This window comes from Musca autumnalis, unplaced genomic scaffold, assembly GCF_047663935.1.
Source record: "Musca autumnalis isolate F117 unplaced genomic scaffold, ASM4766393v1 scaffold_1, whole genome shotgun sequence".
Lineage (NCBI taxonomy): Eukaryota > Metazoa > Arthropoda > Insecta > Diptera > Muscidae > Musca > Musca autumnalis.
The window spans coordinates 258,266,235-258,289,666 of NW_027411644.1; the positions used below are offsets into that span (position 1 = coordinate 258,266,235).

The 23,432-nt window shown below is 36.0% G+C and overlaps 1 protein-coding gene across 2 annotated transcripts in view; it reads right to left on the bottom strand.

The window, feature by feature from the left end:
- Window positions 1-23,432, bottom strand: part of Ppcs (phosphopantothenoylcysteine synthetase) — a 144,573-nt gene that overhangs the window by 103,325 nt on the left and 17,816 nt on the right. For both annotated transcript variants that reach the window (XM_073960945.1, XM_073960946.1), the window contains exon 2: window positions 9,380-10,274. In XM_073960945.1, coding sequence (XP_073817046.1) covers window positions 9,380-9,505 — 126 coding nt within the window. In that variant the 5' untranslated portion in view covers window positions 9,506-10,274. The remainder of the gene's footprint in view (window positions 1-9,379; window positions 10,275-23,432) is intronic.

Sequence of the window (23,432 nt, forward strand, 5' to 3'; positions counted from 1 at the left end):
AATTTTTCCACCTTCAGAGTTTAGGCTGTGCCTCGTCGAAATAAAGTAAGGAGTCGACTTAGCCTCTTCCCTTCCCTTATTGTCCTCTATTCCTCTACGGTGTACTTGCGTTACTGTCCAATCTATCAAAGGACTGCGTCAATTCTGATTAACTGTGATATTGCAACCAACCTCTGGGTAACCCAATTCGACTTCTGGACGGCTTTAAGGCTCCGAGCTTCAGGATCATACTGGACTTCACATTTCGAACATGCGAAGGACTTAAATTAATGGATAGACAGCTTGAATCAAACGACAGTATTCGCCTAAGCGAATATATGCCCATCTCCTTCAGGTTTGACTCATTAATTCCAAGTAGGGACGTAGTTATTCCAAGTAGGAGCATTTGGGCTGAAGGTAACTCTCTTCTGGGCGGTCTAAAAAATATATACAAATGTGTCCAAGATTAAGATTAATGATAGCTGCAGCGACTTTCAGGCATAGATTTTTGCTATCAGCAAAATAGTAGAATTAGTGAAAGGTCTTAAAGGCAGCCTTACAGGACCGGTGATATATGTATATGTCGATAGTCAGGCGCCACTTGCAAATTTTACAAAATCGAAAAATTTTACATTGGTTCATTTTAAAGTACAGTTAGAAAAGAATATGTTGCAAAAAAATTTGGTCGGACAAAAATTGTCTGAAATATGATCGGTAGAAATGAAAAAATTATTGTGATCTGTATTTAACATCGAAGTTTTCAACGCGTTTTTCTCGAAATGGCATTTTTGTAAGCTGTAGCTTGTCAATCCCACGGCAGCGGGTTCTTTCGTACCGGATTGACCCGAAACCATAGTGTTTCGGCCAGCGGCGGCCAACCCAGCATCAAACCTATGATTCTACGTAGGTTTTTATGCTGCTACAACAACAACAACAACTGTAGCTTGTAAACGGATGATCCTATCTTCATAAAAAAGCGTGTCCTTAAACGAGAGACTTTAAAACAATTTGACAGTTCATCATATTTTTAAAAATTGATACGTTTAATTCCGTTTCGCTTAAGGACAAGATTATTAGAACCCACAAAAACATATCCTGATCTGTTTATTCGTTTTCGAGCTACTGAGGGCACCGCAAACTGCTTTAGTAAAAACAATGTTTCAGAAAGTAGCTCAAGGTGTGAGCTTTCAGATGAAAATAAAATCTTCTAAAAAAAAACTTTGGTAAATTTCTTGCAAAAAATTCATGAAAAATTCATTTTTTCGTGCTCAATAAGTGGTCATAACTCCTTAAGGCTCTCAAGTCGCGGGACTCGATGGCAGAAAGGCTCTGCATCAAATACGCAATAGACTCGTTGGACTACAATGTTGAGATATCTAATGACCTCATGTACCTCCGTACCATCATAAATAAAACAAAACATTTGTTTTGAGATAAGAAGAAAAAATATTAACCTAGGTCTAGGTTTAAAAACCAAACCCACTTCTCCTAAAACTTAAATTACGCTGCCTACGACGTTCATATTACCCGTGCTATTCTTTAGATCCGATACATGTGAGAACAACATTTGAACTATTAATGGTAAAATATACAAAAATATCTAAAATATTCAAATTTTGGGGCAGTCCCCTGGGTAGGCTCCTGCCTACATCTATGTACTATGTAGAGGAGGATATATGGTACAGATATATGCACAAAATTGTTGGTTTTTATTTAATGAAATATTATTATGAAGACAGACATACGTTTATATATGAATAGCTATATTAGAGTGGCCCAAAAAACGAAAAACATTTTTTTGTTGAAAAGCCTGTTGAGCGATTTCGTGAAAAATTCGCCTTTGGTCCCCATACAAATTACTATGGAAATAAAGATCGCTCAGGTTGCCATAAAATTTCATATATATGGTTTTTAGATAAAATGAAAAAAATTATGGTTAACCTTTCACAAAAAAATGTTCCTCTTTTTTTGGGTCACCCTAAGCTTCATACTTCGTATTTAATAAAGACACCAATTAAAACCTCAAATTATACCGGCACATGGCATGATAAGCTAAACGCAATAAAATATTTAAGTATTTTGTTGACCAACAAAAAAAAACAAAACAAAAACTTCTTGGGTATGTTCAAACATTGTACATATGTATATAAAATATTAATGCCATTTTATCATTAATATTGTTATTACTATTCTAACACCTTAATCTAATCAATAAATCATATTCTTCTTCTTTATTCCAAAATTATTCTTGTTTCTTTTTTGTCATTTTTTAATTCTATTAAGGTAAGGTCCCATTAGGCAAATATTTGCTCCAGGGACCGGTAGTGTGCGGTTACTGAGAACAAGTGAGAGTAAATAATGCATTGAAATTTATGCTCACTTGCTCTCAGTAAGCGCACACTGCCGGTCGCTAGGGCAAATATTTGCCTAATGTGACCTTACCTTTAGTCTCAGGTGTAATTGATTCTCAGGTGTAACGAAATTACATTGTTTAGCCCATAGGTACTCGTAGTAGCAAATCGATTGATTAGCAATCACAATTTCTTCAAATAATACGACAATCTGAGAGAAATAGTGACAGAAGTAGAGGATGTACAGGCAAGGGCTTTCAATTCCTAGATAATCAAGTCTAGTCGAGGGCTCTGTGGCCGGTATTATATTACGAGGTCCTAACCATGACTTTAAATATTTCTAAACACCCTAAATGCCAAAAATAGAAAGCAATCTTCGATCATTCAGCTCAATTCCAACGAGAAATTAATAAAAAATGCAGAATGTTTTTGATCCAATAGTTGGGTAATTTAGAATCATATGGATCAGTTTCCAGCTCTATGAATAAATTATTTAAGAGTATTAGATAGATATTTAAGAGTATTAGACATTAAAAATGGCGAAAATTGTCTAGCAACAACAACATCTAATATGCCTGAGGATGTTAGCCTAACCAGCTAACGAAACGATCGTCGCATAGCGGTTGATGTGCGTGTAGGACTTCGCTAGATATTAATTTTTCAATGTAATCTCCTTAGGTCATAAAGCTCGATTAATTAAATTAATTAAAAACTCAAATTTCCTATTCAAATTTATAATATTTTAGTGGTCCTCCTTAACAAGAAGACTATAAATATCTTAAAAAATCAATCCGATAAGAAAGTATAGATATTATAATACGAAAATAAATATTAATGTAGCTCTAACTAAAATATGAAGTGCTTATGTCTGTCTAGCATTTAAGTTATAACACTTTTAGGCAGCTGATTGTGCATTGATAATAAAGGTCATTGTACACATAAAGATGCACTAAACAAGTGGTAAAGAGACTAGTGATAAGTGCATGTACTTTCAAGCATTATAATTAGTAACCCTACAATTTCTATTGTAGCTCTTAGCACATAAAGAAACATAATTTTAAATAAAACGAGAAGTTGTCATGAAATATGTACATCGTGAACACTTGGTACAAAATCTTTCTTAAACAAGCGAAAAATATCTGCCGACTTTGCCGACAGGGATATACCATAAGCCTTAGTGAATTGTAATGTTATATATTGACAATATTGAATCGAATACCGGCTACGCTACCAAAAATCCTTTTACCAATAATTACAATGTATTTAGAAGGTATTCAGTTTTTGGACGTATGAACTTACCGACAAAAATATATGTATGTTTGGATTAAAACTCAAAAGTGTTGCGGAGCTGTACCTGAAGTTATGGATCCCTGTTGGAAGTGAATTTTATTTTGGGAGTCATTTCTTTTCGATAGATTATGCGCCCCCAGTCATTTCAGCTGGTCACAGTATAATATAGACGTTTTGGACCACTATGTCAGGAAGCATGGACTTCCCCACCAAAAACATAATATCGCTATAAACAAGACCACAAGGAGCAGCATCGGTATAATAATCCAATAGATATTGGAACAGATTCTAAACTGCATTTAAAGAAAAATGTTGAACTTTAGATTCACTTTGGCAGTTTTGTTGTGATATGTGTTTACTTTTTATTTTTTTAAAGTAAGCCCGATTAATCACTGATTTGCTGTTTTAAAATTCTAAAAACAATTTTTTAAAGTGTGTGTAGTTAGAATTGATTTACTCTAGGGAAGGGCAGAGAATACTAGTTTCATCCAACGTCACTTGGACTCATCAGTTCTCTTAGTTCTTTGCATTGAGGCAAAAAACTCTTCCCCAATTTTACCACGACGCATAACAGTGGGAGTAGTTAATTTGGTTTGCATATGCGGCTACGAGTGTTTTTGAATGTTTCTGTTGAATTCGCATTTTAACGAATTCGTCGGTCACATTTATTCTTAAGCTGGAGTCGTCATAAAATTGGGGAAGAGTTTTTTGCTTCAATGCAAAGAACTAAGAGAACTGATGAGTCCAAGTGGGGTTGGACGAAACTAGTATTCTCTGCCCTTCCCTAAAGTAAATCAATTTTAACTACAACCACTTTAAAAAGTTGTTGTTTTTAAAATTTTAAAACAACAAATCTGTGATTAAACTGGCTTACTTTAAAAATAGAAAAATGTTGAACTTTTGTGGGGGAGGTACCCTAAGAAGAAGATCGATATGGACCATTTTTATTGAAGTTAAGGAATTATGGCCACTTGCAAATTTTACAAATTTTGTATTAGCTTATTTTAAAATACATGTAGAACAGAATATGTTGCTGAGAATTGGCTGAGATATGAGCGTTAGAATGGAAAAATTCAGTGTGATTTGTATGTAATATCGAAATTTTAAACGCGGTTCTCTCGAAATGGCTTTTTGAAAGCGGTGCCCACTGTAGCTCCAAAACGGATGATCCGCTTCTTCATATGTTTTTGTGGGATTATTATACACATAAAAAGCTTACCCTTAGCAATTATCATAGATCATCATGAGAATTAACACTTTTTTAGTTAAAATTGAAGTTTTGAGTCTGACAGTTCAGCATGTTTTTTAAAAATTCCTTTTCGCTTAAAGACAATATCACTGTGCAACATTTTTAAGGTGATCTTGGGCAAACAATTCGAACTGAGGATTTTTTGAAAGTACAGACCCAAACGACAAGAAACCCTAGTTGGGTTTTGTTGTGTCAGATCCAGCTCGGATTTTATGGCCCCATCTAAACATGGTTAAATATTGAGTTTTGTAAGAAATTCGGGGCTATATCTCTGAAACCAATGAGAATCTTCTTCTGAACTCTGAAGCAAATTTGTGGATAAGGACAAGAATAAAATATTTGGAGAAATAATGAACTCGAAAAACTACCTTTATTGCCTCAGATTTCAAAATATAGCATTTCCAAATTAAATGAAACCTTTTCCAAATTGAATGAAACCTTTTCCAAATTAAATGAAACCTTTTCCAAATTAAATGAAACCTTTTCCAAATTAAATGAAACTTTTCCAAATTAAATCTTTTCCAATTTAAATGAAACCTTTTCCAATTCAAATGAAACCTTCTCCAAATCAAAGAAACCTTTATTTTTATAGAAAGAAATATTAAAATCAAATTAGTTTTTAACAGGTTTCCATTCATAATTCATTGGTTTTTTGCTTTCTTATATTAAAAAATATAAAAATTATTGGCCATCAATGAAGTTTAAAGAAAAATAATCTGAAAAAGAGGATTAAGGTTTAAAACATGATAGTAAGAACCAGGGCCTAATGAAGTAGTTCACGATTGGCTGCGTCTGTAATTCTCAATTACATGTCCATTACATAATAGGAACAGCTCTTTTTAGAGATGGTATTTGTAGGGTATTTACAGATTATCGGTTGTGAAATCGTTTCAAAATTTACAGCTTTATACTACCTACTCCATATTTTGGTAAAAACTATTTATCTGCCGTACCAATTGACATAGGCTGTCAACATTTTTCTCAAATGTTTTTATATATATCAGATAAAATTTTGGTATTGAAAATGGGGGTTTTAAGTCCATGTTTTGATAAAGAACCATATAACCGTAGGTATACTTTATCTATTAGCCGTACTGTACAATCATATGGGGTATAATTTGGCACAGTGAGCTCTCAATGTGTATAAAATAAAATAGATCTGAAATCTGGTATTTAGAGATCTCAGTGAACACAAAATATCCTTACCGAAAATTGTCAACGTTGGTCCATGTTCTGGGGTTATAACCATTAGTGTTGGGCAATCTCGTTCATTGAGCGGATCGATCCTTTTCATTCCGTTCACCAAAAAGATCCGGGTCGTTTACTTCGTTCTTTGGCTCTTTTTCGTTCAACAATACATTTGACTGTATTATTTTATTTTGAAGTCGTTCGTTCTCTGCTGCATATGACTCCGTCGTTCTTTTCACCGAATCGTTCTTTCGAAAATGTTTGTTCACGAATGACACAACTGTTGTGTTACTTGCTTGTTTGTGTGCTAATGGGGGTGGTTTTGTTTCTGAACGTAGTGGCGGTGGTTTTGATATGAAAGAACCAGATGAACGAATGATGCAAAAGAAAGATTTGACCGATATGTGCTACTGAATGAGGTGAGTTACTGAGCGAGTAGCTCTCTGAATCATTGTTTTGTGTGGAAATTTGTGCTGCTTGCGCCAACGAAGCGTTTGTTAAGAGTTTGACTGCAAAACCAATGCTGTTAATTTTGTAAGCAGCAATGGCTCGTCCATCGGGGATCTAAATGAACGATATAAAAGAATGAGCTGGATACGAATCCGTTCGTTCTTTTCACGGAATCGTTCCTTTGAGCCGGTTCATTCATGAACGACACAACTCTAATAACCATACCTTCCGATTTCTAGTATTTTGAAGATCTTAGCCGCATTTTCAATTTGAAACTTTTACCACCATATCCCCCAAGATTGAACCCGATAATACGACATTTAAAAAAAAATAAAAATAAAAAAATTAAATTTTGACGTAATTAAGCGAAGTATCCAACAGCTCAATAAACCGGCCAGTTTTAATTATGCAATGGTTATGATACTAAGGATTGTACAGGCAGGAAGTCGTGAACCACTTCATTAGAAATAACATATAGCCCTGGTAAATTCAACCATTTTTTTTAACCCTAAATCCCCTCTTTCGGATTATTTGAGTTTAAACTTTGATATTGGTCAATAATTATTAATTAGTATTTAAATGAAACCCCTTAAAAACTAATATGATTGTAATACTTCTTTCAATAAAAATAAAGGTTTCATTCAATTTGGAAAAGGTTTCATTCAATTTGTAAAAGGTTTCATTTAATTTGGAAAAGGTTTCATTTAATTTGGAAATACTATATATGCAAAAATGCCGCAATTTTTATACATTTCTCACCGTATCTCCAAAACCGTTAATTTTTTCTGAATATTTCCTTTTGGAAAAGTATTCCCTGGAATGTAATAATTCAGAACATGTCATTGTTGTAAAATGCCTCTATCCCGTTGTTTTCAGAACATTTTTCAACGACGATTTAATAAAAATGTCAATAATGTAGTGAAATCCGAAATGCGAAAATAAACTGTTGGTACCCGGCGCCTTTAAATCTATATTTTATAAATTAATTTATAAAATATTTGTAAATAAATAAACTGTTGGTGTGAACTGTGTTTGAAATACGTGTTCTAAAAGATGTGCAGCAAAATACCGCTGAAACAACATGAAGTAAGCATTTTAGAGTCTCCGAATGTTCTAAAGAATTGTTGAGAACTTTATTTGGAAGATTTTTGCAAAGGGTCACTTTTGTTCAACTCCCTATAGTTTAGCTGATACTGACCAGAATTTCAGCAATTATATAAAATTTTCTATATTTTATTGATTTTGATGTCCTAGATGAAGTTTTTCTTATGGGGTTTTTTCAAAAGATAAGTTCTACTAGTTTAGGGCTACAATATTGCTAAAGACAGCAAGCAAGGCCAAATTTCTATTCATTTCTGAGATAAAGACCTGATAAATGCAAAAAAGTGTAGATTTAGCCCGGTTTAGATGAGGCCATAAAATCCGAACTGGATCTGACAAAACAAAACCCTACTAGGGTTTTTGTAGTCTAAATATGTACTTTCAAAAAATGCATACTAGAAGTTGTTTGCATTTTTAGTGTTGCATAGTGTATTATTAGTTTTTTAGTGACCCCACAAAGACATTTGCTGATCAGTTTGTTAGTTTTCGAGCTACAGTGGGCACCGCAAACTGCTTTAGTAAAACAGTGTTTTGTAGGCGGCCATTTTGTCAGAACACTGTGCAATATTTTTCAACAAAAAATCCGAAAGTAGCTTAAGTCTTAAGAAAGTATTGATCTACTTCAAAACGATCTAAAAAGCTTCGCTCTGTGGTGTGATTTTAACAACATGGATTTAAACCTAAAAAAATGTAAACATATGTGCTTTACCAGGAATTATCCAATTTCAGGTTATTATAACATTAATGGGACAGATTTGATGTCCGTAGTATCGTTTATTGATCTCGGCATTTTAATGGATCCAAAATTAGATTTTAATAATCACATTATATCAATGGTGAATAAAGCAAATGGTGTATTAGGTTTTATAAAACGATGGGCTAAGGAATTTTAAGACCCATATGTTACTAAGCAATTATTTGTTTCCCTTGTTAGGCCCATATTAGAATATGGGTCAGTAATATGGGATCTTTACTATGGAATTTATGCCGATAAAATAGAATCTGTTCAAAAACAGTTCTTACTCTTTGCCTTGAGAAGTTTTCATTGGAATAGTGACTTTGTTCTTCCTCCATACACTAGCAGGCTAAAATTAATACAATTACCCACATTAAAAAGCAGACGCATAATGATTAACACTATTTTTGTACTTAAAATTTTAAATGGCAATATACCTTCAGACTTCCTTATTTCTTCTATTAGATTAAATGTTCCTATTAGATGTAGTAGAAACTATCAAATATTGTATACTGATTTTCATCGCACAAGTTATTTGTCATGTGAACCTGTAAGTAGAATGTGCAGTGATTTCAATTTTTTGTATAGTAATATAGACTGGCATGAACATTGACATCATTAAGTCTGTACTAATTTCTTTCTTGAACCCATAAGTTCTTAATCTTAGTAGTTATATAAACTAACCGGCTGTTGGAAATATATTATCTGTAGCTGGTATTCAATGATCACTTAGCATCCACCATTATCCGGATTTTGGTGTGTACGCGATCCCTACGTTCAAAGGGAGGTCGCCCCCTCGGTTCGGTAGGGGTGGGAATGAGTGGCGTTGAGAACGATCGATTTTAGTAAAAAAAAAAAGAAGTGACCTTTCAGATGAAATAATGGTTTAAAAACCATTATTTCACTGAGGCACATTTTGCCCGTATGAAAGTGTAAATATCCTCGTTACATCCCAATAAATATAGAAGCTATGCCAAAAAACTAATATAACAATAAGTAAAAAATGTACATAAATAACAAAAAAACTGAACTTACTGTTACAAGGACGATTCGGTTTTGCAGTCGATTGTGTCGTTCACAAAATTCCTTTAGTAGTGAACGATTATCCTCAAAATCTGCTGGAGGCAGATGTGTATTGTAGAATTCCTCCCAGTTTGACATAATGTTATTTATTTCAGCTGTTTCCCGACGCTAGTGCTGAGCAATGCTGCAGATAATGATGTGGTTATAATGTTGTTACAAATGACAACCGTCGATGTTGTTGGTTTCGCTTTGAATCGGGTTTGGGATGGAGCAAGTAGCAAACAGCTAATATTGTCGTTTAAATATGATGATGGTGATGTACGTACAAAAAAGTCGATTTAGTTCAACTGCTCGAGTCAATAATGGACCAACCAGCGCAGCAGCAGCAGTTTGACAATATTAATATGTTTATATACTAAATATGTACTAACAAGTACTGTAGAGGTTTTTGTAGAGTTTGTATACCAGCGGAGGATATGGTCTGATGATGATTATAATGGTTTTTTGATGTTGTTATTTCTCGTTTTTTTTTTTTTTGCCAATGAAAATTCGCGTTTCCTTCAGCAAGAAAATGTTAATATAAAATTCTTTTCGCTTTTACACTGTTGTAGTTTAATGTATTTTGTTGGTGTTTTTGTTGTTGTTTTTCTTGTAATGCACTTTATAGAAATTCTTGTTAACAATCAACTTTGTTTTTCCTGTATTATAAAACTTGTGTTGATTTTGTTAAATGTTCCAAGTTTTCGCTTGACAAACAGGATATTATATAGCTGTCATTAAAATACTCTCTGTTTCAATTCTGTTATGGATTAAGGCCACTATAACCACCACACCAGCAGATGTTGTTTGTTCAGCTTTTACGGTCCTTTCGCTGTTTTTGCTTGGTTAGCCTTCTTTTAAACTAGCACTGCAAGAAAATGAGGAAAAAAACAAAAGAATAAAAATTATTAAAAGTTCGCTTAAGAAGAATGATGGAAGAAGGGTGGGTGTATGGCGGGTCTAGCGAATGGTCATCGTGTATACATGATGGTCAGTTGGTCAGGATATAAACTGAAAATCAATTAAGATAATTAAAAAGTATTTCGATAACAGCAACAAAAAATTTATATCGTAAATAAATAATGCAGGAAGGTTGTGTTCAGAACATGGAGAAAGTGAATGAGAGTGTGTATGTACATATGCTTTTGTAAGCCATATACACATTTGGATACAAACAAATACATTTGTTAATTGAATAGTTTCATGTTCTCCCTATAGTTTTTGTTTTCAAGGGAAACGGAAATATTGCAAAATAATCTTGTTGTTAATGATGATGATGACGATAATGATATACATGTCACTCTACCAAACAGAATAAATGACAAAACAACAACAAGTGATGATATACAACTTGTTGTGAGTTGTTATACTGTCTCTTTCCTATGAAAAGTTTCAGCAGTCATAAATTGAAAAACATACAGTGGAAAAATAATTTCGACATTATTCAATATAAAACAGATTTTCCATATAAAGATCTATGATTGATGGTTAAGTGTGAGAACTAAAAAATGTAATATTGAGAGTAATAGATGTGGGTGATCAAAAAATTAAGTTTATTGCTTGTATCTATAGCTTTGATATAAGTCACACCAAATTCCGCCAAAGCCGTTCCCAAGTCCGGTTGAGAAAGGAGAAGGGATCCTGTCGCGAACCAACAAGATGTACTGAATATCTAACTCACACATGGTGATTGAAATTTGACTTCCCAACTGAAAAAGATTATTACACAAAAAATAAAATAACCACTTGGACCATATTTTGCTAACAGCTTGCCAGATATCAGTGCTAAATTTCTGTGCAATATCAAGCATGATTTAAAGTGTTTTAGATCTTTGTAAACTCAAAAAAAACTTTTTTGTTGAATTATGCCAAAACCCGTAGTAAATGAGCTGTAACCAGCGTTGCCGACAGTTTTTGGTCGGAAATCGTCAACAAAATTTGGAAAATCGTCATCATGATCCAAAACTAGGTTTGGTTACCGTTTAATGCGATTTTTTAGCCGATAGGTTTGTCAATGAGACTGACAACATAAAATATACAACCCACAGCAATAAATATAACCCAATCTCACTTAAAGGGTTGTCCCTAGTTGGGCAGACCAAAAAAACTAATTTTCTTGAATTGTTTTCAAAGAAACTACCAAATTTTTTTTAAAAGTTCGTTCATCAAGAAAGAAAGAGCACATCTTGTACTACTTTTGGTATTTTTGTTGTTGAAAAAGATTGCAAAGTCTTGTGGTAAATGGCTATCTGTGAAACCCTTTTTTGTAAAAGCGTTTTGCATGCCAACGATGACTCGAAAACGGATGGGTCGATTATCGTACATGTTTGTAAGCATTTTAAGAACCTATTAATCTTGCCTTAAGGCGAAATAGAATTTTAAACAAACGTTTTTATAAAAAAAAAATTAACCGTAATAGTCAAAATTTCAAAATTGATTGATTATATATACCCTCAGCCTTTAGGCTAAAGAGGGTATTTACACTTTGATACGACCAAAAATGTGCCTCATCGAAATAATGGTTTAGACCCCAAGTATGTATGTACGATATCCGTTTCAGACAATTTTGAGTAGATCTAGCAATGTCCGTCCGTCTGTCTGTCTGTCGGTCTGTCTGGCTGGTGCGCACGATAACTCTCGAACGGATCAATCGATTCGGTTCAAATTTTTGGTATCGAAATATTTTGTCCAGATTCGATTTAAGTTCGAAGTTGTGGCATATAGGTCCACTCCTTCAGGTACCTCCCCCACAAATGTTCAAAAATTGTCGTAAAACTTGTGCGCACGATAACTCTCGAAGGTAGTAACCGACTTGGTCCATACTTTGCACATAGTGAAATTTCTACCAAACTTAGATGAGGTTCCAATATGGATTCCATCGGTCCACGCCTTCGGGTAACTCCCACACAAAATTTTGGAAAAGTTCAGTTTAGGACCTGTAGTGCGATTCTCTAACTCATTTTTTGAGTTACCGACAAAAATCGGTAAAATTAAAACGCAAAATTATGAATAAAAAGTTCAAATAAAAGTTGACAACACTCTTGATATCGGTGGAACTTTACGACTGCTTTTTATTTGTCGCTAACTTACCGAAAAATATCGGTAATTACCGAAATTATAAGCATTTTAATTTTACCGACAATTGTCGGTAACTGAAAAAATGAGTTAGAGAATCGCACTACTGCTTTCGATTCGTTTTGATTTTTGATGTAGCCACTTGTATACACGGCCCTCCATACGACGGTACAAGTTTCATCAGGGGCAAGCCAATACTTCTTGACAAAATAGCCTGAATGGTGCAAAAAACCCATATGACACCGTGTGTAGTTGTTGGAGCGCAGCATAACTCTCCGACGGATCTGCCGATTCGGTCCAACATTTGGCCTTCGCAATATTTTGTGCAAACTTAGTTTAAGTTCGAAGATAAGCCATATCGGTCCACTCCTTCAGGTACCTCCCCCACAAATGTTCAAAAATTGTCGCAAAACGTGTGCACACGATTACTCTCGAAGGGAGTATCCGACGTGGTCCATACTTTGCACGTAGTGAAATTTCTACCAAACTTAGATTCGGTTCCAATATGGACTCCATCGGTCCACGCCTTCGGGTACCTCCCACACAAAATTTTGGAAAAGTTCAGTTTAGGACCTGTCTCGAATCGTTTTGATTTTTGATGTAGCCACTTGTATTCACGGCCCTCCATACGACGGTACAAGTTTCATCAGGGCCAAGCCCATACTTCTTGACAAAATAACCTGAAAGGCACAAAAAACCCATATGACACCATGTGTAGTGGCTGGAGCGCACTATTTCACAAGAAGTGGTCAACGGATTTGGTCCAAAATTTGGCTCACAGTTTCAATTCACATAGGCTGAGGGTATATCTCTGTCGGTCTCTCTGATACTTTTTTACTTGTTTTTTCGTCAAAAAATCTGGCAAAATTTTTGTTAAAAACTATCTCGCTTAAGTGCAAACCTTAAGCTCACCAAACCATGTGAAGATCAGTCAATTCGGTTTCGAGCTATCGTTGGCACCGACTTCAAAAATGCCATTTCGAGAAAAACGCGTTTAAAGTATCTATGCTACATAAAAATCTCAAGAAATTGTTCCCTTCTTGAATTTTTTTGCGGCACTTTTGTCATTTTTTTTTTTTTTTTTTTTTTGAAAGTGACAAGTAGATGTAACCCCTTAGTTACCGCTATAAAACAGCTTTCAGAAGATGATAGTTTTCCCTGTGGTTTTCTAGTTTGCAGTAATGCAACAAGGTAAAGCTGGGTACACATTGCCAGTTTTGAATGACAGTTTAGCTCAAACATCGCTTGCTTGACAGTGTGACCGTCCATGTTTGTCGGTACACGTACATTTGGTTGATGGGCAGTCGAAAATCGACAAAAACTCTCATTAAAGAGGACATGGGTCGGAAGTATTATATCTCCAAAAATTTTCAATGAAGATTTTCATTCATTAAAAATCCTACATGAAAATTTTCAGCTGATGTAAATCCAAGATGAGGCAAAAACTATGAAAATACCTCTATTCCAGATATAAATAAGGCCAATCCGTCTCGAAATTGTTTAAAAACATTAAAATAGCTCATGAAACCGAGTTTGGAATATTGCTTTCCTTAAAGACTTTCGTGAAATTCTGGTCAAAATATAGTTATCATGTTTTATTTCATGCAATTCGGGATTACGTGAAAAATCGTCATTTTGGACCATAAAATCGTCAAATCGTCATTTTTCAATTTTAGGCCAAAAAATCGTCAAATTCGGCAACACTGGCTGTAACTCGCATGACACACAAGTATAAGTCGTAGACAAAATAGAAATTGCTAACTTAGAAGCGATATATCAGGTAGTGATCTCTAAAACGAGATCCCCTAACATCGGGGTGTTAAGCGACCACGTGTCCATCGATGTTTCGGGTTTATTGTCAGGGTACCAACTGCGATAGAACGGAGACTCGTTAATACTCGTAATATTCTTAGCTGCCAAGTCCTAATCATGGTAGTTGAGGGCTATGCCATGACCGTCCTCAGATATATTCATTCACAAATTTATAAATTCTTTGTGGATGGAAATGCATTAAAAGCTGTAAGAGAGAAATGTTCTTCGGGTTGGTGTGGCTTTGGTTCCGCATCCCGGAGTCACAGTGAAGAACGTAGGCAGCCTGGTCTGGTGCAAATAAACCTGCATTATTGTAAAGCGGCAGTTGCCAAACTTCTTCTCTACCTTCCCAGAACTAAAGTAGACATTGCTTTGGTTCCACTATGCGACACGAAAATTATTAACCATATTCTGACACCGCAGCGGAATCCTATGCAAATGCATATATGGTTAGGATTGTCGTAGCATGAGCATATGAGCATATGCAAAAATGTATACAAGGATTTGTGGTCCAAAAATCCCACGGAAATAACTGAAATTTGGTATTAAGTGTTCATTAGGGGTATGAAACTTTACACCTGAAATTTGTCCGCATGGGTCCGCGTCTTCATATAGCCCCCATAGAACTGTACCTTCCGATTTCCGATATTTTGGAGGTTGTGGCGTCATCATCACACTTAAATGGCTGACATTTTTTATAAAGTCTTTGTTGGGAGTGTAAAACTTTCCACCTGAAATTTGTCAGTATATGTCCACGTCTTCATATAGCCCCCATAGAAGGGTACCTCCGGATTTCTGGTATTTTGAAAGTTGTGACCTAAATATCTCTCCGAAATGGCTAAAATTTAGTATTAAGTCTTCCTTGGGGGTATAACACTTTCCACCTGAAATTTCTCGATAGAGGTCCACGTCTTCATATAGCCCCCATAGAACGGTACCTCCGAATTTCGGGTATTTTGAAGGTTGTGGCCTCAATATCCCTCCGAAATGGCTGAAATTTGGTATTAAATCTTCCATGGGTGTATAAAACTTTCCACTTGAAATTTATCAGTATAGGTGCACGTCTTCATATAGACCGCATAGTACGGTACCTCCCGATTTCCGGTATTTTGAAAGTTGTGGCCTCAATATCTCTCCGAAATGGCTGAAATTTGGTATTAAGTCTTCCTTGGAGGTATAAAATTTTCCACCTGAAATTTATCGTTATAGGTCCACGTCTTCATATAGCCCGCATAGTGCGGTACCTCCCGATGTCCGGTATTTTGAAGGTTGTGTCCTCAATATCCCCCCGAAATAGCTGAAATTTTATATTAAGTCTTCCTTGGAGGTATAAAACTTTCCACCTGAAATTTGTCGGTATAGGTCTACGTCTTTATATAGCCCCATAGAACGGTACTTCCTGATTTCTGGTATTTACATATATTGTTGCCTCAATATCCCTCCGAAATGGGTGAAGTTTGGTATTAAGTCTTCCTTGGGGGTATAAAACTTTCCACCTTAAATTTATTGGTATAGGTCCACGTCTTCATATAGCCCGCATAGTACGGTACTTCCCGATTTCCGGTATTTTAAAGGTTGTGGCCTCAATACCCCGCCAAAATAGCTGAATTTGGTATTTGGGGTAAACAACTTTCCACCTTAAATTTGTCGGTTTAGGTTCAGGCCTTCATATAGCCCCCATAGAACGATACCTCTCGATTTTCGGTATTTTGAAGGTTGAGGCTGTGGCTATACATTTCTCTATTTTATTGACTTGTCTGAAAAGAATTTTAAACAGAAAAAATGTACATACAAATATTTTTGTACCTATTATTGAAGTATTTGTTGCATAATTTTGCATATGTCATATGTTTCGATTGCAATTTAATTAGAAATCAAAAATATGCCAAGTTCCAAAATTTGACATGAATCGGACCAAAAATAGGGGTTGCGTGAAATTCCGCTGTCTACTTATATCTCAATAAACAACTTTCTAGAACTCTGTCCTGAGTACCCTTGGGCTAAAAACTGCCAAACTTTCCAAAAAAAATGTCAAGTGACGCCTGGCGACACTACGTGTTGTCTAGGCCAGAACGGTTTCTAGTGACCCTCGTAAAGGGAGTTCATGCAGCTGCAAGATTTCGTATAGTGATCTCAAAGGACCCAAACCTATTGACGCACATACCGATACTGTAGAAAGAGGTAACAGTAACATATATTCCCAAGTAAGTTGGAGGGGAACAATATCGGGTATTGCAGTCTATGTGAGTATGTGGAAGAGACCTGAATAATTGAACACCTTCTCTGCCGATGCCCTAGACTTTCAGCCAAGAGTCATAGGCATGGTGATTATACATTTGGTGTGCATGAGATTATACATCTCTCTTATTTTTCCTGTAGACCATCCAGCTCTGTTAACCTACTACAGGAACCTTAAATGGACATGGCCTTCTCTTCTCATCTCTCTGTTACGTCTACTCTCCTCCTTCTACCTTTTTCCTGTCTTTCGTGATAAGAGATCCTAATATGCGCTTTGAGAAGGAGGTCATCTTCATCAAAAGCAAACTCAGGTAGATGAGAAAATGCGAAAGAATTTATTGTCATGCGCCTCAACACGAGCTTCAGATGGATAAAATGGTGACAGCGACAACGAGCAAGGGCAAGCAGGTTTAAATAGTATTCACATGGATGCAGTTGCTAAGGCCATAAGCAAATATAGTGTGAATAAAGTTCTCGGAGTACATCCCCCATCTATCGCAGCTAAGGAGCGTCAGCTGCCACGACAAACCAGAGTAGTTTTGGCTCAACTACGCTCAGGATATTGCAGTCGCCTAAATTCTTATTGGGCGGATATCGATCGCGCCGTGCAAGACATCTTCCTAGTATGCGGCATGGGCCCGCACGACACAATGCACCTTTTCAGCTGTCCCGCCAAACCTACTCATCTAACTCCAGTGGATCTGTGGCTACATCCAATCGAAGCAGCCATTTTCCTGGAACTGGAGACAGACCCAGAGCCAGATTGAACAGAAGAAAGAACATACAAACATAATAATAAACACTGTTACAACAACGAGCAAGGGAGTAGAGGAAACAAATCCCGTTGCTCCAAGCAAAGTGATGCAGTCTTTTTCTGTACTAAAGCAAACTCAAACACAAAACGTAAGAAGAAGGCCAATGAACTTAACCCAAAGCCGAGCGAAAACTGTGAAGGTGAACAATAGGCGGAGCAGTCTGTTTCTAAACTCAAATCTAATCTTCAGGTTAACGCTGAAGGACAGTCTATTGTAGGTACGGCCACATGCTGCAAGGATGCTAGGGTGATTGAGCCCAAGAAGGCGATGGTTCTTGGGTGGAAAAAGCCCAATACTCAGAAGGCGAGCACCCCCTCAGGATGTTGTGGGAACATATGTATGTTCCCACAACATCCTCGAAGGTACAAGGGAGATTTCTCTCATATCAATTAACCCTTATGTCAGACCGCTACCAATGATGCCCGGTAACGAAATTCGATTGGCAATCATTAACAAAGCTGACCACGACGGAAAAATTAGCGATAGTCATTGGTTGCTAGTCAAAACCGGTGTGAGGAGCATCATTGTATCTACGAGACTGGAATTGCGAGTAACTTGTAAGTGAAAAGGAACCAATATATAGGATAAAGAAGAGATGGAAACGAATAAGCATATGCTCTGTCGCTGGTCTATGCTTAGATGCATCATGCAGAGACTATTAGATGACTATGATATTTCTGCTCTAACTTGTCAATCCTCACCGCATCCTGTGATTCTTGTCCGTTTTTTCAGGTAGTGTAAATGGCTCTGGGCACATAGCGTAGGACACACAATTGAATGATGAATACAATTGACCTAACGTCTTCGCGTTGAGCAGTAGTGACGAATTATGGCTGCGCATACTTAAACCTAACCTATGGTGTAGTTTCAATACTCTCCAAGTCTTCGCCACTGTACATAGTGTAGTGTAGGAATATATAGTGACGGTCCCGATCGACGTTGGTGGCTGCATACGGCTTTTAAAACCCCTTTACTGGTAACGATTACTCAATCATTATATGCATATTGTCACAGGACAATTCATGTAAATAATCTAATTTCACCACTGTTCCGCCCAGTAAGTTTCCTCAATGGAAATGATTTATTTCACCAACTGACTTTTGGAAAAAACATTGGGTATCTAACTGTATTCAAGGAAAATTTACAGCTGTATTTATACAAACGATCCATATGTGAAGAAAAGTAGTGTCGTTTTTATAACCTTTATCGTTCATTTCTTTTTTGTGTTTTGTTGAAATGCAGATGAGGAATGGATGAAGATTGTAAATGGTACTTATGAAAGGCAAAACCTGTAACTAATTTGATAAAGATTCAGAAGGGCGTAAAAGGTTGGCTGGTTGGTTGCATGAGTGGCAGTAATAATGTAGAAAAGCCACCAGCAAACAACCAGCATCCAACTAAGGCAAGAACACAGAAAAAAAAAACATATCAAAAGAAAATAAAAATGAAACAAAGTATGAATAATTCATGTTATTCAAGTGTATTTACAGTACAATTACGACAATCATGTAACACAACATTCAAAGGCCAGATGAAGGAAAAGAGGAGAAAAGGATGCAGAAGAACAAGTGATGGAAGTGAATATCTCTTTTGTCTGATACGACGATACGAAAAGGGCAAGGACTTTGACGTTTGGCTGTGCTGTATGTGACTGGGAAAAAGGGCACAGGCTTGATGTGGTGGAAAACAAAACAAAAAAAAAAAAACAATATACATATGCCAAAACAAGAAAACATTTATTGTGTGGCTTACAAGAAGAACGATGATGAAGAATAAAGTGGTGTAGAGTAAAAGGAGGCACATAAAACATTTGAAATATGTACAAAGCTATGAAACTACGAATGTGAGCTATTATAAATTAAACAAAAAGCCTTTCCAGTTTTATCTCTGGTGTATAAATAAGTGTGGAAATTCCAAGTTCAACTTATATCCTATACATCTATTATTATTGTTGTATGTGTTGGTGATGTGTTTTTGTTTTTGTAGAAATACACAAAGAAATTCTTTGCATAGGGAAATAGGGATTCATCGTAACAAGGAAATGAAATGTTAAACAAAATAAAAACGCGAGGGCATTTTAAAAGTTCTCTTCATCAACAAGTCATTTTTTTGAATTCTATTAAAGTCAATTTGGAGAAATTACTTTATACAGTGGACTCGGCTCTACAGTAAGTCGCTTTAATGAAAAGTATCGTATAACTCTAAAAATATGGGATAACTGAACTTGCTTTTGTAATATTCAGTTTCCGATAACATCGCTCCGTTTTACAGCAACAAATATTGTCGTTATGGATTAACATCTCAATAATACCATCTAGTTAACATGATTACGAATACATACATATACATAGAAAGGCGTCATGTACTCATTGATATGAAAGAAGTCTCCCTTTTGGGATGTTTGAGGGAAAAATTGTATTATATATTGGTAATCGTAAAATCACCTGTTGGAAAATGGAATAAAACAAAAAAAAAAACAAGTGAGCCAAGGCTATAGTCGGGTCGGGGCCGACTATGTGATACCCTACACCACTACCCCTGTTCATAAGCTTTTGACTAATAAAATTCAAAATATTAAAATTGGGATAGCTTAGCGCCTTTGCTCTGAATGTCTTCATTAACACAGGTCAATTTTTTTGAAACGCATTTAAGTGCATCGACAGTACAACCCAAATAAAAAATGGAAAAGTTGGATGTATGGCAACCATCAATAGGCTTCTTTCTGTGTTAGACCCCCATCAACCCCCAAAATTTCGTGAGGATCCGATCAAACTTTCGTAGTGTGATTGCCCAAAAATGGAAAAAAATGCATTACCGACTATTGCGATATCTCTGTTGTTTGACCACCTATGAAAACCTACTTCACATCGTTGTAAAGGTGATATTTTCTACTTTCCTTGCCAGGTTTTGCTTTCGATATACCTCCTACAGAAGAGAGATATTAACTTTGAAATAAAACGTTGGTCTTTTTTCCAAATATTTTTTTCACATTCCGACCCCTGAATAATATCCGACCATTATCAAAGGTGATATTTTCTACTTTCATTTTGATATACCCCTTTTAGAAGCGGAGATATTCGCTTTGAAATAAAACGTTGACTTTTTCTCCAAATACGTTTTTTGCCCATTCCGACATCTGAATATTGTCCGACCATCAAATCAATAAGCTTCTTTCTCTGTAGGATCCCCATTAGCCCCCAAAATTTCGTGACGATCCGATCAAAATTGCGACCTGTAGCGTGATTACAAAACATGAAAAAATGGGATGTATTGCCGACTATTGTGATATCTCCGTTATGTGGCCACCTACGCCAACCTACTTTGCATCACTGTAAGGATGGGATTTTCTACTTTCATAGTCAGACTTTGTTTTTGGAAGATCCCCAACCGAAGCTGTGATATTCGTCATTATTATTAAAATCGCAAAAATAAAAAGTTGGGTTCTATTAGCGGCTATTGCGATATATTCGTTGTTTGATCACCTACGAGAACCTACTTTACATCATTAGAAAGGCGATATTTTCTACTTTCATGGCCAGGTTCTGCTTTCGGTATACAACATATTGAAGATGAGATATTCCCTTAGGAAAAAAACATTGTCTCTTTCTCCAAATAAGTTTTTTGCCCATTACGACCCCTAAATATTCTCCGACCATCATCAGGCTTCTTCATCTGTGTGACCCCTATTAACCCTCAAAATTTCGTGACGATCCGATCAAAATTGCGACCTGTTGCGTGATTTCCAAAAAAGTGGAAAAATAGGATGTATTAACGACTATTGCGATATCTCCGTTATTTGGTCACCTACGCCGACCTAGTTTACATCATGGTAAAGATGGGATCTTCTACTTTCATAGCCAGGCTTTGCTTTTGGAAAGTCCCCAACCAAAGCTGTGATATTCGTCATTATAATTAAAATCACAAAAATGAAAATATGGGTTTTATTTCCGACTATTGTGATATCTTCGTTTTTTGATCATCTACGAGAACCTACTTTACATCATTAGAAAGGTGATATTTTCTACTTTTATTGTCAGGTTTTGCTTTTGGTATACCCCGTATAGAAGCTGAGATATTCGCTTTGGAAAAAAACGTTGTCTTTTTATCCACATAAGTTTTTTGCCCATTCCGACCCCTAAATATTATCCGACCATCACCAAAATCAATAGGCTTCTTCCCCTCTGGGACCCCCATCAACATCCAAAATTTCGTGACGATCCGATCAAAATTGCGTGATTACAAGGTTTAGATGGACAGTCGGACGGACGGACGGACGGACGGACACACATAGCCAGATCGACTCAGCTCGTCGAGACATTCATTTTGGTATATATAAGTATGGGTCTACGACCATTATTTCGATGCGTTACAAACTTTTTGGCCAAAACCAACTTATAATACCCTCCCCACATAGTGGTGTAGGGTATAACAAAATGAGCCAAAGTTATAGTCGAAAAGGAGCAGACTATGTGATAACCTATACCACTTCCCCTGTGTATAATATTTTCACGGGTAAACATTTCTTTTAGGGGGATACTGAAGTTATAAGCCACCCAAGGACGTACGCAGGATTTCATTTCGGAGGGGGCCCAACTTGACCAAAATTCATGAAAGTTAAAAATGTTGTGTAGCGTTACATAAAGCTATTTTAACGGTTTTTAGTTTATTTTATATGCAAAATTGACATAAAGTATGTAAATTTAATAGAGTTCACAATATTTTCGATGCAATTTTGAAATTTGGAACAGAGTATAATATATTAGTGTTTCGATGTTTAGAATTAAATATGAACTATATCGACCACATTCGCTGTAAACAAGACTAAAAATAGTATCACTGGTCAAAATGTTCAATGGATCCTCGAACAGCCCTTAAACTGCACATATGTTGAACTTTTGTGAGGGAGGTATCCGAAGATGTTGTCCAATATAGACCCTCTTAATATAAGTACGTCTGGAAGTAATTTTAGGTTGTTTCGGTGAAATCGGATATTTGAAATTTTGTGTGGGAGGTACATGAAGGACTGAACCGATTTAAACCTTCGAGAGTTTTTGTGAACACCATTTTAGCGAAACTTTTTGAAGGTTTGATCGATATGACATAAAGTTTGGACAAAATTTGCGAGATCTAAAATTTGGACCGAATCCGTTCGAGAGTTACCATGCGCTCGAGCCAGAGACACGGACGAACTGGACTGAATCGACTCCAAAGTGTTTGAAGCGGGTTTCTCAAAACAGATGAGAAGTCTAAGACCATTATTTCAATTAGGTACATTCTTATCGTTAGCCTAAAGGCTGAGGGTACAATATACAATAAAAATTACAGCAGCCCCCCTAATTAGTTACTTTTTAACAACTTCACTCATTGTTTCTTTTACAACAATTTCATTTGTTTGTTTTGTAGTTGTTACGAAAACAGAAGAAATTTTAACAACCTTTCAATCGATAAAAGTTACAGAATAGGCCTACAGATTTTAATATCATATAACCAATCTTTGAGCATTAATTTCGTTTACGGTTGCTTTTAGCTACAACTTTGTTAGTGATAGAAAAAAATGCAGGTGGGTATGCTACTACTTATAGCAGATATTATCACTTTATGGCGCACAACAATACTTTTTTCTCCATTATTTTCTCCTACTATTTAGAAACAAATGTATCTAAAATGGAAATATAAATATTTTGCTCTGTTCCAGAACCTGCAAGAAGCTACTATTTTTTACTACGATAACATTTTTTCCTTTATGTTAAGAGAAAAAATAGTAAAAAATAGGTGATTCTTGCAGTACTGGAACATACCATTTGATTAAGACAGTAAAACGATTTTCTAATTGGTTTTCGAGATAAACTCCACGGAAAACTCTTGATATATCGTAGATTTTGTCCAATAGATATGTAATTTCATGCACTTCTAATGATGTTAATGATACAGAAGAACAAGTATAAGATAGCTCAAAAGTCCTCGGAGTACAACCCCCATCTATCGCAGCTGAGGAGCGTCAGCTGCCACGGCAAACCAGAGTAGTTTTGGCTCAACTATGCACGAGATATTGCAGTCGCCTAAATTCGTATTGGGCGGAAATCGCC